The 15,495-nt window shown below is 39.1% G+C and overlaps 1 protein-coding gene across 1 annotated transcript; it reads left to right on the forward strand.

Moving 5' to 3' along the window:
- The first annotated feature begins 19 nt into the window (after positions 1-19).
- LOC115579304 (C-type mannose receptor 2-like) lies at positions 20-10,927 on the forward strand. Its single transcript, XM_030412818.1, has 10 exons — positions 20-97; positions 190-272; positions 4,576-4,802; positions 7,000-7,125; positions 8,252-8,351; positions 8,593-8,661; positions 9,059-9,150; positions 9,921-10,046; positions 10,303-10,402; positions 10,715-10,927. Exons 2-10 carry the CDS (start codon positions 209-211, stop codon positions 10,780-10,782), a joined length of 972 nt encoding a protein of 323 aa, XP_030268678.1. The 5' UTR covers positions 20-97; positions 190-208; the 3' UTR covers positions 10,783-10,927.
- Positions 10,928-15,495: the final 4,568 nt, after the last annotated feature.

Consider the following 15,495-nt stretch of genomic DNA (forward strand, 5'->3'; position numbering starts at 1 on the left):
ATGTTTACTTTGCGATGTGGGACTATAAAGTCTAGTGCCCAGAGTCCCACTTTTGGACCTCCAACTGGAAAACCCATTTCTCCTTCACAACGACCAGGTAAGCCTTTATTCTGCCTTCTTCACCTCATCAGAACCATGATAGGGGTTCATTTCAAGCACTAATTGATTGAACCTTTTCTTCAATGGCAGGAACGTTTCCTTCATCACCATGAACTCCTCACCTGTTGTCTGCATCCTCCTGGGTGTCTTCCTTTCTGTCAGGGCTGCATCATGTACGTAAACCAAAAATCACTCACATTAGCCTACACCATAGACTCACTTCCTGTGTTTTACGCAGTCCTGTCTATAAAACAGTTTAAGGCAAAGGTAATTTTAGGTTTAGCAAGAACAATTTAAATAACATCAGACTTTTCTGCAAACTACAGTTCAGATGAGATTTAAAGCTGCATTAAGGCATATTTATCACATTGATAAGAAGCAAATGGCTTTGTGTACTGTGAAAGATCAGTGTGTCCCACAGGTCGAGACTTCACCCGTGGCTGTGTGTGTCACAGAATGTGAAGGCGACGGGCAGGTTCAGTGATAAACTAGTCTAAGGAAGGTTTATGAATACAGTGTTTCCCCTAGGATGAGGTTGTAGCAGGGGAGGTGTCACATTTGCAACGGTGAAAAACTGATAGCACCTTTGGAGTGGAGAGCTAAATGAAATTTGGGTTTGGTTGGCAGGGGGCAGCCTCCATGCAGGGATGCAATTCCTAGTTTCCAAGTTTGGGCTTATGTTTTAGTTTTCATCATTTACCTTAACTGTATAGTGATAGCATATACTGTAATAGCGACGTCACAGTTAATATAAACATTTCCAGAAGGAGTTTCATGATTGATCAGCACAATTTCTTCATTTTTTCACAAAATATCAAAGAGCTGTAGAACAAGGAAGACTAGTGAACAGGCAGTCAATATCAGTGGAGCAGCTAACAGTCATTTTTAGATGAGAGGTGTTGTGTGCTATTGTGTCCTAGAGAGAAAGCTTTGGCTGTCTGCTAGCCAACCTACATGAATCTTTACCTCAACTGAATTATACAGAACAAAAGTCATAAAAACGTAGGTACCATACATCCATAGTACCGATGTACTTCAACAGGGTGGTTTTGGTTTGTGAAAAAAAGATCTACACACAAGTGAAGGCTTTCTGTGCGAAGATACAGAGACATGAAATTAGGCAGACTGTTTTTTTTTTTTTTAGGTTGGCAACACCAAAAACACCAAGCAAATAGTAACAATACACAGTTTGTGTATTGTTGCTATTACACATGTTGTGTATTGTTACTGCTCTGTAACTCTGCTCAAGTTATCGAGTGATGTAAATACAACTTTAACTATTGTAAAAAATCACCACCAACTGACGACGCTTAACTTATGCAGCTGCTAGCTAATCCCCACAAAATGTTAACGCACTACAGTAACCTTACATGAAAGTTAGTACATTCAAATTTTACACACGATAGACATTAACTTCAACTAGTTTTTAGATAATTTAGTTAATCAAGCTTACTTTAGCTTAGCTATTGCTCGACTAATAGCTACCAGTAGCAAACTCTAGCTAGTTTTTTTTTGACGAACTACAGCATAAAGATGTCACCTCAGACCGTACTGTTAATAATACTAACCTATTAATTGATTAAGGCCAACAATTTCATCAGACAGACCGGTTCTCAATAAACCGGAAGCGGTACTGAACCGGTTCCACAGCCGTTGATAGCTTGCTCCACTCTTGCGAGCGTCTGACAATCTCGCTCATGCAATGAATGTGCTGTTCAAAACTTTGATTAAATTAACAGTTGATGGCTTAATTTTCTTTATACGTGTATAATGATAAATATCTGAGCTTACTGCAAATCAAATGTCCAAAGAGAGAGAGAAAGCTAGATATAGATACAGAACTATTTTATAACTATAGCATGATAAAAACACTTTGCACTATGAATTGAAATAACATTTTGAAATTCAATCCATAACCCACGCATTTCAGTTTTACAAGTATAACCTTCATATAACTGTCAGGGGATGTTCCCTATATGTTTTCTGAAGGTTACTCAAAAATAACTCTCAGAGAAACGTTAGGGAATCTTACCTGAGGGTTCTCTAAAGGTTTTTGAAAAAACTTACCTTTTACGGAGTGTTCCTAAAACGACACTTCAGTGTCACAGTGTTCACATTTATGGTGATCTCTTATGCATCCTGTCTAAATAATCATCAATATCTCTGACGGAATCTGTCGATTGCCTTTGATTGACAGCTTTCGCGTCACTGAGCCCCTTGCGCCCAGTTTTACAGGGTGGCCACACAGGATGCTTGTTTAGGTGCGTGGCAGCTGTGTTGCTGAGCTGCAGCTGCTCACTCATGTGTTTGTGTTCATATTGCTGGTGCAGCAAATATGATGAAGTGATTTTCCTTCACCCCTGCTGAAAGAGTGAGAAATAGCAGTGTAAGAGAGGGAGGGAGAGAAAGAGAGAGTGCACAGGAACAAAACTACCCTTCACCTGTTGTGTGTTTTTCTTCATGTCTGTGAGATGTTCTACAGATACAGACATTAAAACTGTAGCTAAACTCTGTCATTGACTGTCGACAGGTTGTTTTCAGGTCAGTTTTACCAAGAACAGCACATGTGTCGCGATAAAAAGTGGCCAGATTCTGTATCTCTATATGAAATGATGCAGCAGCCACGCTTGACATGCATGTGAGGAACATGACTCACCCATCCATATCCGGTCCAACCTGTTAATATGACGCCAAAATGAAAAGCAGCAGGTAACGCAACACAGTAGCGCTGCACAGAGTCTGCACAGTGTGGCAAAAAAGCCAGGGCCAGGATGAAGAAAACAATTGGTTCATTTACAAAACCTACTGTCTTCATATCGACATGGACCATCCAGTTGTTGTTCATTTTACAGATTAGTGTTCACTCACGTATTCCTTACAAATGACTGTGTGACGCTCATGTGAGACAGCATTGTCCACTCCATTATCAGCATTGTTTGCTCTAGTGAGCCGCTCTCTCCGCACTCTCCTGTCTTCACTACTCTTCCTTGTCCTTGTCTTTGTCCTCTCCTCTCATGAATAATAGATTTTTCATTTGTGAAAAGTGGCTATTAAAGAACAAATCTCAAACGTGAACCTTTGCAACACTACAAATTCTGTGTTTTGTTAACGTTTAACCATTCCTCTGTAGTGAGCTCAAAGAGCAGGTACATAAGAGACGTGAAAATACAGACAAAAAACAGTAATAAGTGTGTTTGCGGCTTACTAATCTAACAAAGGCACTGAATAAAGTGGGCTAGACTTTGAGGAGCCACAAGCGGACAACCGGCGGAACAGAGCTGTCCACACTGAGATCTGTAACTAGGCTATATCAATTTTTATGTCTCATGAGAAACCCAAAGTCATCATTGACTTATTTTAACTCACGTCACATCACACATCATCTTTTCCTGAATCTAGAGGTAGGTAGTTTTCCTGTCAAAACCAACCATACTGCAACTGCAATGTGCCTTTTTTTTTTTACCATGACAACAAAGGTGACCTGACACAGGGGTTAACAGGTTAGGCATTAAGCATGTAAGAAAATAAGCATTAAGAGTGAATGAGTCCAAATAACCTTTTTTTCTATACGTATTCACAACCTATGACAGGTACCTTATTTAGTTATGAATGGTCTGGTGCTTCACGTTTTGTGTTGTTTTATTGAATTTTTTTTAAAGTTAAGACAGATTTATATAGCTTAAGTCAGTTTCTTAAAAATATATAATATAATATGTAAAATAAGTGATTGCATAAGTATTTACCCCTTTCAAGTCATTGTTTAGTAGATGCACCTTTGGACAAAATTGAAGCACTGAGTCTGTGTGGCTAGATCTGAATCAGGACTGCACATCTGGACACTGTACTTTTACTCCATTCGTCTTTGCAAAACTGCCCAAACTCTGACAGGTTGCACAGGGATCAGGTTTGAACAGCCTTCTCAAGTCCAGCCACAAATTCTCTATTGGATTGAGGTCTGGGCTTTGACTTGGCCACGCCAAAACACTCACCTTGATGTCTTTAAACAGTGGTTCAGTGGTGGAAGTCTGCCAGCAGACTTTTGATAAGAAGCAGCTCAGTAATGGTCTTGTAAATCAGTTTGAGGTGTTAAAAGCTGTCCTTATGTGGAAGTGGGCGAACTCTCAGTCTAGCTCACATTACTAATGATAGTTTTATGGCTGTAAAGTGAGGAGGTTTGTTGTTGGTTTGAGCGTACCTTGTTGTTGAGCTGGGTCCACTACAAGAGCAATAAAACAGGAAAACAATTGAGGGGTGAATCCTTTTAATAGGAACTGTACAAATCCCTATACAAATACACATTAAATAAATAAAATACATAATTCTGTTTTTTCCTTCAGGTTAGCCAAATTTTAGCCATATACTAATATCAATATCTTTCATACGTTTTAAATTGTAGCAGATATATAAATCTTGTACATTTGCATTTGACTTTCTGAAAATCTTTCTGAACTAATACAAACTTCCTTTTCTTCACAGTGCCTCTTTCTGTTGAGGTTACTGACAACTACACTACTCCAGAACTGACCACCACTCCAGCTACAACAGTCACACCAACTTGTTGCATGACTACACCTCCATCAACATCAACAACAACACCAACATCTCTATCACCAAGCCAGATTATGTGTCCTGGTGGATGGGAGGTGTTCCAGGGACGTTGTTACTACTTTGCGAATGATGTCATGACCTGGCCTCAGGCTCAGGTAAACGATGAACAAGACTGCAGATTTCTACAAAGTAGCGTCGATGAATTCAGTTATTTTAATTATAATGTAAAATATGTAATTGCGTAAGTATTCAACCCCTTTAAATTTACTGACCTTAATTTAGCAGTTGGTTAAACCAGTTGGTGCCAGTAGTCTTACAATTAGTGAAATGGAGATCACCTGAGTGCAGTGAACAGATCTCAAGTGATTGTAGTATATAGACAGCTGTGACTGAAGGGCCAGCCACTGGTTAATCAGTATTCCTGGTTACAATTACACCATGAAGACAAAATAACACTAAAGGTAAGTTAAGGTTATTGATGATAATACATAAGTTTAAGTCAGGGGGTGGATACACAAACATTTCCAAGTCACTGAACATCTCCAAGAGTTCAGTTAAATCCATCATTAAGAAATGGAAGGAATATGACACGTGTTTCCTCATTAACTGACTGACTGTGCAAGAAGACTAGTGAGGGAGGCCACCAAGACACCTATGACTGCTCTGAAGGAGTTAAACGCTTCAGCCACTGAGATGGGAGAGGCTCTGCATTCAACAACTGTTCCCAGGATTCTCCATCAGTCAAAGCTTTATGGGAGAGTGGCAAAGAGAAAGCCTCATTAAAGCTCAACAAGAGTTCATGCAAAGACATGTAGGAGACTCCAAGATCAACTGGAAAAAGGTTCTTTGGTCTCACAAAACCAAAATGGAGCATTTTGGCATCAGATTAGACACTATGTTTGGAAGACACCAAACACTGCACACCACCACAAACACACCATCCCTACAGTGAAGCATGGTGGTGGCAGCATCATGCTGTGGTGATGCTTCTCAGCAGCAGGCTCTGGAAAGCTTTGTAAAGGTAGAGGATGAAATGATTGCAGCAAAATATAGGTACAACCTGATTCAGTCTGCAGGAGACCTATAACCTGACTACAAAAATGACCCAAAGCATTCACAGAAAAGCTCCACAGAAATGGTTTAAAGACAACAAGGTGAATGTTCTGGAGTGGCCAGGTCAAAGCCCAGACCTCAGTCTAATAGAGAATTTGTGAAAAGTCTTCAGTTTACTTACTGTATCATAGTTCTGACTCACTAATATCATTTTTAATAAATAAATCAAAATTCTGATTCATAATTCTAGTGCAGGACATGCTGTTGAGCCCACATTTTGCATTTCATTATACAGAAAGAGCCATGAAGTCAGAGCTCTGAGGCCATGCCCCTGCTGTTGCTTTGAGCCGTGTTTACTTTTCAGTAAAAATATTAAATGTGTAGTGTGTCCAAATTGCACCAAATTAGACATTGCATATCCTTTAGTCCAAACCTGTCAAATTTGAATTAGATAAGATAAATGGTTTTTAAGATATGCAAATGACATACAGCCCGGAGTTCCTTGCTTTATGGTCAAATGGTCATTTACAATCTGTAAACTAATTTTGACCTATAAAGTCCTACTTTTGACACAATCTCTGATAATTAAATGGCACCATTCTTGTTTGTAGAACATAGTGTCACACCAGTGAGCTGGTTGATTCCTGGGGTGCACCAAGGTCATTTCCTTGTTTGGTGTGATAGGTGACTGCAGTGTGTCACAGTGGGAGGACATTCTCGGTAGAGATTGCGGTGATGCCAGTCTGGCAGCATATTGCAATCTTGGTGCCAAGAATATACAGTATGTGGTTCACTCTGCCCGCCTTATTATTTTTTCTGCCCTTTTCCTGGCAGAAATGGACTTCCATTAATATTCACAATATAGAGAAAAAGTAAAAATATGATGCCATGTGATTTAAAAAACATTATGTTAAATCTCTCTTGATATTTTAGGTCCCATGGTATTCGGTTACCTAATTTTTCTGTTTAACCTGTGCGCAAGTAGGGTGGAACAGCAGTGTTTTTAAAATGTATTTTTGATTGAAGCACTAATAGAAGGCACCAGAACAATATGTCATGTTCCAATAACAGATAGAAAAATTAGAATGAGAAAGATATTTTTCTTTTGGTTTTGTTTGTTTTGAAATGGATAATAAATGCAGAGAATACCCTGATGGCCTGTTTTAATCTCACATCTGAAATGGTCTGTCTTGATGAAGTCGGACCTTGACCACATACAGTAATGTGACCATGTGCACATTGTAATGGAAAACTTTAACGTGTCTCTTATTGTCCCTCTGTCCTTTTTGCCTTTACCAGTCAAACTGTGCCATTCTCGAGTCCATGCTGGTCTCCGCCCACAGCGCTCAAGAGTACGGTTTCCTGCAGCAACTCACCAACAATAATGACAATCAAAATGCTTGGCTGGGAGGTTTCTACCTACAGGTACAATCCTGATGTAATATGATTTGCCATGGGGGTAGTAATCTGAAGCACTACAAAGAAATAAAGGCATCAGAGAAAATCAGGAGAAAAAACGCAAAATTATTTTAGGAATTTCCAGAATATCATCAACTTTTAAGATGTTTTACGAACGGAGCTAGTGACATTTGATAATGAAGGTCAGCCTATGGTCTCTGTCAGTGTTGGTATGCTCTTCTATCTTTGTGTGGACACTTTTATGCAAACTGCAATGCAATTGATAATATAAACTTGAAACTTCACCACTTGTTTCTTAGATGATCTGAACACCCTGCTGTGTATTATATGTCCATTGTTTATACTGAAAATAATGTCCGTTACTGCATGACTTATTATTAAAAAAAACAAATGTGATGAAACAATGATATTTTAGGCCCAATCACATGTTAACTCCAATGCCATTGATGACTACTGATGACATATGATGGTCTTGAGAGTTGTCCTATTTCATAGGGGGAGATTTAAACCACCAATCCTTGTAATTCTGTTCTGAGGGGCAAGGGGGCACTCCCATATGACCTCAGTGTAGCCTTTGACATGGTTAACTATGCTTTTATTATTTTATTTTGTCATTTTTTCTTTAAAGATAGTGTCAAGTCTTGTTGGATCCATTCAGAACTCCCTCTGCATTTTTATCCGAAAGTGAATCAGTCAAAATTAAACAGTTCAGTGTCCAACCCCCTGCAAACTCACTTTATTAAGACCATTCATTCAATACACGAGGCTCATTCATTCTACACGCAAAAATATAAAGAGAGAAAAGCTTAACACCAGGCAGTAAGCATTGCAGGTTTCCATTATGTTTTAAAAAAAAATTATTTTCAGCACACCACTGGCAGCTCTGTGTTATTATGACTACTAATGGATTGTTTGCCCAACAAATATTAGAATAAAAAAACAGTTGAAATGTGTTTTGCCTTTGTGTTTTTGTATAAAAGGCTCTCGCTCAATGCAACTTGGCTTTTGTTGTGCTCATTTTTACATGGTGCCATTTTAATTCTTATCTGTCCACATTTATTTATTTATTGTTAATTTAAATTAGTCTCCACTGCAGGAAAGCACTGATAATGATCTTGTGCTTTACCTCCAGGACCAGTGGCTATGGATTGATGGATCCTGGTTCTACAATAACAGCTGGAGCTCCGAGAACCCAGGCAGCAGCAACCCCTGCCTGCTACTAAATTCTTATGGTAAGAGAACGCACACACGAAGGTCCAGGGACTCTGATTTTTCATTGTTTACGTGGGTTTAAAAGCAGGAAACAATAGAGACTGTCTTAAATGATTTAGCTTGTCACACACATGGACTTCATTTTCAGAATGGAAAATCAAAGCTTTCAGTCACATCAGTTGACATTCATTAACTTGTACAGTTATGTAATGTTTTGCTCCATTATTCTCACAGCCTTTTTCAAAACTTTTCTTTTAACAGAGGCATGGAGCAATTCCCCATGCGATGTTTATGAATATTCCTCCATCTGTGTGAAGAACTCCAATGTCCGTAAGTCAATTTTGTTTTTCTTTGCACATAAAACACAACATAAAAGAGACAGAGACTTGCAGTATTCTTCCTGTTGCAATGCTTTTTCACAAACTATTGTTATACAAACACTTTGTATTATGAGGCTGACATGAGCAGAGTTCTGTGCACAGCCTGAAACAAATTAGGTTGAATCTGGAACCTCTCAAAAACAAAGAATGTGAGTTCTCTTTGCTTTGGGAGGATATTTTTGTATCACAAGTCTAACATGTCCAAAACGTAGCGAGCAGCAGTAGAAAAAAAAAAAAAAAGAAAGTCAGGCTATCATAGGTGAAATGACCATGAAGTGGATTTGAACACACGTGACTGATGGAAAGTGTGTGACATGTTGAATCTTCTTTTTGTTGGATGTCCACAGCGCCAGAGATGCTGTGTCCTCAGGGCTGGATGGGGTTCCAGGGCCGCTGTTACTACTACAACTCTGAACCTCTGAGCTGGTCTGCAGCTGATGTAAATATACAATTAAAGTGGTATTGATGATTTGAAAGATGTCAAAGATGTCCATGTGTTATGTGACAAAGATGTCTGCTGAAGTTAGCATGCTAAGCTCCACCTGTCTTGTAAGTACATGTACAAGTGGTGACTTTGCAACTTAGTCTAATAAGTAAACAAAATAAAGTGAGACAACTGCCTTGTTAACTCTGTAAAACAGACTTTGTTCAAACTTGACATGAACAAAATAAACCCCCAGTCACCTCTGGGTCTACACACAGACTCCACGGCTGACTGGGTTATATATATATATATATATGGCTCCGATGAGACTGGAACACTTCGCGAGGTTTAAGGCTGGATCTATACACGCCTCACATTAACAGATAATTTAACCCTCGTAACCAACCAAGCTCCCAGCCCAGATTTCTCCTTCGATTGCCGAGAGGGGCAATTTGGAGTTAAATCAGCCAGATATACCCCTGTAGTCTGAGCCGGTCTTAAAATCATATTAGCCTGGAAGAGTGGTACCCTGCACCAAATGATGACTTATGAGGTTCAAGTGCTGACTTTCAGCTTTAATTTAAGGTCACAAACAATCCATGATTGTTTAATAAAAATCAATTTTTGCAGGTTTCAAGTCATCACAGTGTTTTCAAACGGCTGCACAGTTACTTTGTTTACTTCTCCGTATGCATCTTTTACTCATTCATCCTCAGTCATCTCCTGCTCTCTATCTCCTGTTTATTACATGCATCATCCTTCTCTTTCTCCTTTGTCTCCACCAGGCTGACTGTGCCAGCCTAGGGGCCAGCCTGGTCTCCGTCCACAACCTTGAAGAGTATTCCTTCCTCTTTCAGCAGACAACTGCCAGTGGAAGCTCTGCAGCCTGGCTGGGTGGATTCTACCTGGATGTGAGACAACATAACAACACATTCAGATTTCTGTGTACTGTTGATTTGACTTAATATAAGGTCCAAACCATTCCTTTACCGATCAGGCATGTCACAACATATTGTCATTTTATGCTTCACTTTGGTATTAGTAAAACAACAAAACAGTCAACTCATATGGCCAATATATATCATTCAAAATTGCTGTAGAATAACAGTAACATTGTACAGCTGCCTGGATTTTCCTATTTAAATATGTTTCACTGTCTCACTACAGAACCAGTGGTTGTGGCTCGATGGTTCCTGGTTCTATCAGGGATTTTTTACTCAGATGTCTCCAGACAGCGACGACTCATGCCTTTCAACTTACGACGCCTGTAAGAAAACACACTCACACAGTTGGTTCTCAGTTTCGACAAGTGTGCTCCCAGTCTTTTTAAAAAAGCAAAAAACAAAAAACAGAAACTCAAATGCTGCAAATTAATCGTTTGGTTTGTGATGCTGGGATAAATTAATCCTTGTTTTATGACCCAACACCAGTCTGTATGAAATAGATCTTAATTTTGGAATAGATACAGTATGGGTTTTCTGCATAACATCAGCAAAATCCCTCACACTTAAACAGTTGTCTGCATCTAACATGAGTTCACCTACAGCATCTAACTCTTTCACCTTTTCTGTCTTTACAGATGGTTGGAGCAATTACCCCTGTGATCAAGGCTGGCCTTCATTTTGTGCGAAGGATGCTGCTGTGTGAAGGGTGCACTTCAAAGCTGCAACTTACACAATACAGACGGAGATATAGAATATTTCAGTCAAGTACACATTTAACCCCAGTGTATTCTGAAGAGTATCATGTGCAAATTTTCGAAGCAAATTAAAGAGTCATTTATCATCCCAGAGCTACACGGTGGTTCTTTTTTCAGCATTTTATTATTATTATACATCTAGCCTGCTGTATCAAATGACAGCCCACAGCACATCACTGTATTCATCAAAATCCCACATGCCTGTAAGAGCATTTGAGTCCTGGTGATATGTTCAGTGGGACACTACATAATTCCAATCTCACTGTTAGCTAGTTAATATGCTAAATCTTTTTAACAGTGGCTAAGGACGGGCTTCAGTGCACACTAGTTACTCGAGCACACACACAAACACACACACCCTGCTAGGAAGATTAACAGTGCTGCGCAATCACTCCGTCTGACTATCCGAAGAAGACAGTGCTCGTTCGCATCACTGAGCTTTTATATATTTAGTTCTTGGTACTTCCGTTGACAGGAAGTGTGAATGTGCAAATTAGCTAATTAGCAAATTAGCTTAGCTAAATATTTAGTTTCACTGCTTTTTTATTTAGATTTAACATTGACATTATATTTTTACAAGATAAATAAATATCACAATGTTCAAAAATATGACTGTAAATCTGGTCAAAAGTAACTTTTAATATTCAGTTTCGATATCAAATTTGGAAAATGAATAAACCATTGTTTATTTTGTTATTTGTTCATGAATCTGATACAAAAAAGAAAGGTTTGTTTTTTTTCATACTTCAATCTTATGCTCGGATCAAAAAAAGGGAAATGGAAAAAAAAAACAGGCCACGAGGTGAACTTGATTTTGATATTTAGTGTGTCCTATTTGTGTGACTCGTGCAGTGAATTCACCCACCAACACTTGAGTGTGAAAGAAAGCCTGAATAACCAGGCTCACGCAGTGATTGTAGGTCGATGAATTGACACCATGGTCGCACTGGAACCATACGCTAATATAAAAAAATACTTATTTTAAAAACTAGCAAGAAACAAGCAGAGATTTCCACCACACTGCAACAGACGACACTGAAGTTAATGTCCGATAAGAAGTTAGCTTTTTATTGGAATTTTACAGTCCACCTTAAATGTTGCATACTGTTCAGTCTTTCTCAAGCCAGTTCATGCACTGAACAATGTATTAAACATGGGGTACATGGTCTGTAATTGGTTTGCAATCCATAATTTTGATAATTTAATCTCTAGCATTTTCTGTCCTATTGTCCTTGCTCATGGTAAACTGATTTTCAGGCTCATTTCTAATCCTATCTGTGTGCTGTGGGTCAACCTGCTTAGTGTTGTTTAGTCACAAGACCAATACTCCAATATAATAGAGGACATCACAGTGTTTGACAATGCTGACTTTGTTATTTATTTATATTAAATAAATACAAGTCAGCATTATCAAACCCTGTCATATTGGAGTATTGGTTTCTTGAATCTTTTATTACAGTGCCTTGTGTAGCATTAGCATTCTTTCTTTTTTGCTTCCCCACAACCTGGAATTTAAATGGATTTTGATTGTTGATTTTATGTAATGGACCTACACAAAGTACTCCAAATTGTTGATGTGAAATAAGAAAAATTACTTGTTTTTAATAATTCTAAAGAAGATTAAACTGAAAAGTGGTGCGTGCATATGTATTCACCCCCTTTGCACTGAAGTTCCATCCATTACGTTCAGAAGCCACATAATTAGTTTAATAAGATCCACTTATGGGCAATCTAAGTGTCACATGATCTCAGTATATATATAACCCTGTTCTGACATGAGCACTGCAAACAGGTTAGAGACAAAGTTGTCCCACGTAGCACCATTAAATCCATTATTTGAAAATGGAAAGATTATGCCACTACAATAAACCTGCCAAGAGAGGGCCACCAACCCAAACTCACAGACTGGGCAAGCAGGGCATTAATCAGAAAAGCAACCATGAGGCCAAAGATAACCCTGAAGGAGCTGGGCAGCTCTACTGCAGCGATTGGAGTATCTGTCCATGGGACCACTTTAAGCCATACACTTCATTTGTAAGATGAGATAAGATAATCCTTTGTGGATCCAAGAGGGGAAATTCAAGTGTTGCAGCAGTACAAAGTACAAAAAGTAGCAAGTAGGTAACACTGACACAGGACCTGTCACAGAATCTAATCCAAACAGCGTGCATGTGAAGAAACCATCTGCTTGCCAAGGGTGCATTTTATATTTCTCTTTTGAAAATTGAAGTCATATCATTTGATACTAATCTGCCCTTCATAATTGTACATTTATTGTTTGATTTGAAGGGCTTTAGTGATTGTTCAGTATTAGTGTGTAATAGTTCTGACCAAATAGGGGCACTGTACAGCCACTGCTACAGCTAGAAACAGATAAATTATATTGAATATTCAAATGCAAATTGGCAGATATTGAATGTAGACTACCATTCCCTGTCTCCTGTCTTTTCTCTCTTTTTTACTGTCTCTGGCAGTTATCTCTCTATTCTTTACAGCCAAATGTTCTTCCTTTCTCTCTGTTTCTTTCCTTCTATCAGGTGTCTCAGAAGTACATCTGCTTTCCCTGAAGCATCAAATACAGGTGGTGTCACAGACATCCTGCCATCTGTTGCTTTGTCTTTAGCATTACACCATGTATCAGTTAGTCTGCATGGCCCTAAATAGTAGGACAGTAGACTTTGTCACATGTTGATGATACACGCTGATGAGAATAGCGCAGGGTGGTAATTCATCACTGGGGGTCCATCCGTCCATCCATCCATCCATCCATTGTCTGTAACCACTTTATTCCTTTTATGGGGTCGCAGGATTTTTGCTGGAGCCCTCACTGATGGCAGAGGCCGCCATGCAAGGTGTCAACCGCACATCAGGAGCAATTTGGGGTTCAGCATCTTGGTCAAGGACACTTCGACATGCAGCTCAGCTCAGCCCGGCGCTGGGATTTGAACCAGCGACCTTCCGATCACTAGCCGACCGGCTCTACCCGCTGAGCTACAGTCGCCCCTTGACTGAAATTCTGCTCCTAAAAAGACAAAGATGTGCCAAAATAGTGTGTTAGTTCAGACACATTGCTTTTATTAGAACATGTTAGCACTGTGTTTATTATACAGCGTGATCAGTGATGTGATCAGGCTAAGATACATACAGTGTGAACTCTGTAGTGTTTTGAATGTTTTTTGTAAAGCCTTCTGTACATGTAAGCTATTTTGATTCTAATTTTAATTAATTTTAATTTTAATACTACAGACAGGATTTATTCATTAGTTCACTCTGATGATGTCAGTACTCATACATCACAGTACCATCTGCACTCCTTCAGGAGGAAAGTAAGGAACAGTTGTGTCTAGAAGCATGTAATAAACTTAATAAACAGTCACATCATGCTAACTGTTACTGCTAAAGACATGTTTCAGTAACCAGACAATATTAGATGTTACTTACTGGTCTAAAGAAACATTGTGAGTTCATCGTCTAACTTGACCACAGCTGGCTTTTGTGTTTTAAAGCTTCAACACAACTGTACTCCTGTTTCTTTTTGAAAGTGTTTGCTGACACGTCACTGAGGGCAGTGGCATAGCTGCTGAGGCATGCTGAGGCAGCTAGGAGGGAGCCTGTCTGTGGGCTGGCAACCCAAACGTGTCTGATTTAAGGAACTTTGAGGAAACTCCTCCTGCTCTTTGTGCTCCTGTCTTTTCTTCCAACCACTTTTATGTTTGAACGGCATGACTGCTCTTTTCGCTTGTCCTTCTTGACAGATTTGCAACAGAGTTTTGTCACCTGGTCGCATGATCAAATAAAGACTTAAGATTGGGCAACAACATACAGGCATTACACCCAGCAATCATCATTTCATCTGTATTTGACAAGAATAGAAATTAGTGGAAAATAAGTAAATATTCATTCAAATTATTTGTAATACTTTATTCAGATATCTTTATTGTAGCCTATGTGTAAAATAAGCATATATATGTATTTTTTTATTTTTTATATTTTACTCACTATTTACTTTTTTCAATAACATTATTCACACAATGACAACGGTGTATTTGACCATATGAGGGCATGTATGCATAAATGATTTTGCTAATGCAGAATTTCATTTCAGTGACATTCAGTGACAGAAAGTACTGGTTTGAAACATCTTCATCACATGCCCATTAGGGGGCCAACTCCCTGTCAGGCAGGGCCTGCTCATGTCAGGGGCCTCCATGCATCCCAGGCCCCAGCGCGCCTGCACCGCCCACACAGCCCACACAGCCCACACAGCCCACACCGCCCAAAGCCATTTCTCTGCATCCAGCCAATTTAAGAAAATAGTTGGCAATGTCATACTGATAATTCAGGAACATTAAATCTATTCACACAAAGTTCCAGTTCCTGCCTACCTACCTTCCTATCTACCGGACCAGAACCTAGTACCTACTTTCCTAACTGTCTGACAAAATAATAAAAATATTTTAAGTAGGTCTTATGGTGAACTTACTCTGGATCAGGTAACAGGGCTTTATTAGCTTCATTAGCTCATTTCTCATTCTCATTCCTTAATATCCATGTGCCTGCAGCACCTGAGCCTCCAATTCTATCCTTAATCACAGCAACGTCTATTTTCAGCTCTGGCCTTAACCTCTGGGTTTGTTTTAGGCTATTGTTGACAAAGAAAT

This window comes from Sparus aurata, chromosome 1 (assembly GCF_900880675.1).
Source record: "Sparus aurata chromosome 1, fSpaAur1.1, whole genome shotgun sequence".
Taxonomy (NCBI): domain Eukaryota; kingdom Metazoa; phylum Chordata; class Actinopteri; order Spariformes; family Sparidae; genus Sparus; species Sparus aurata.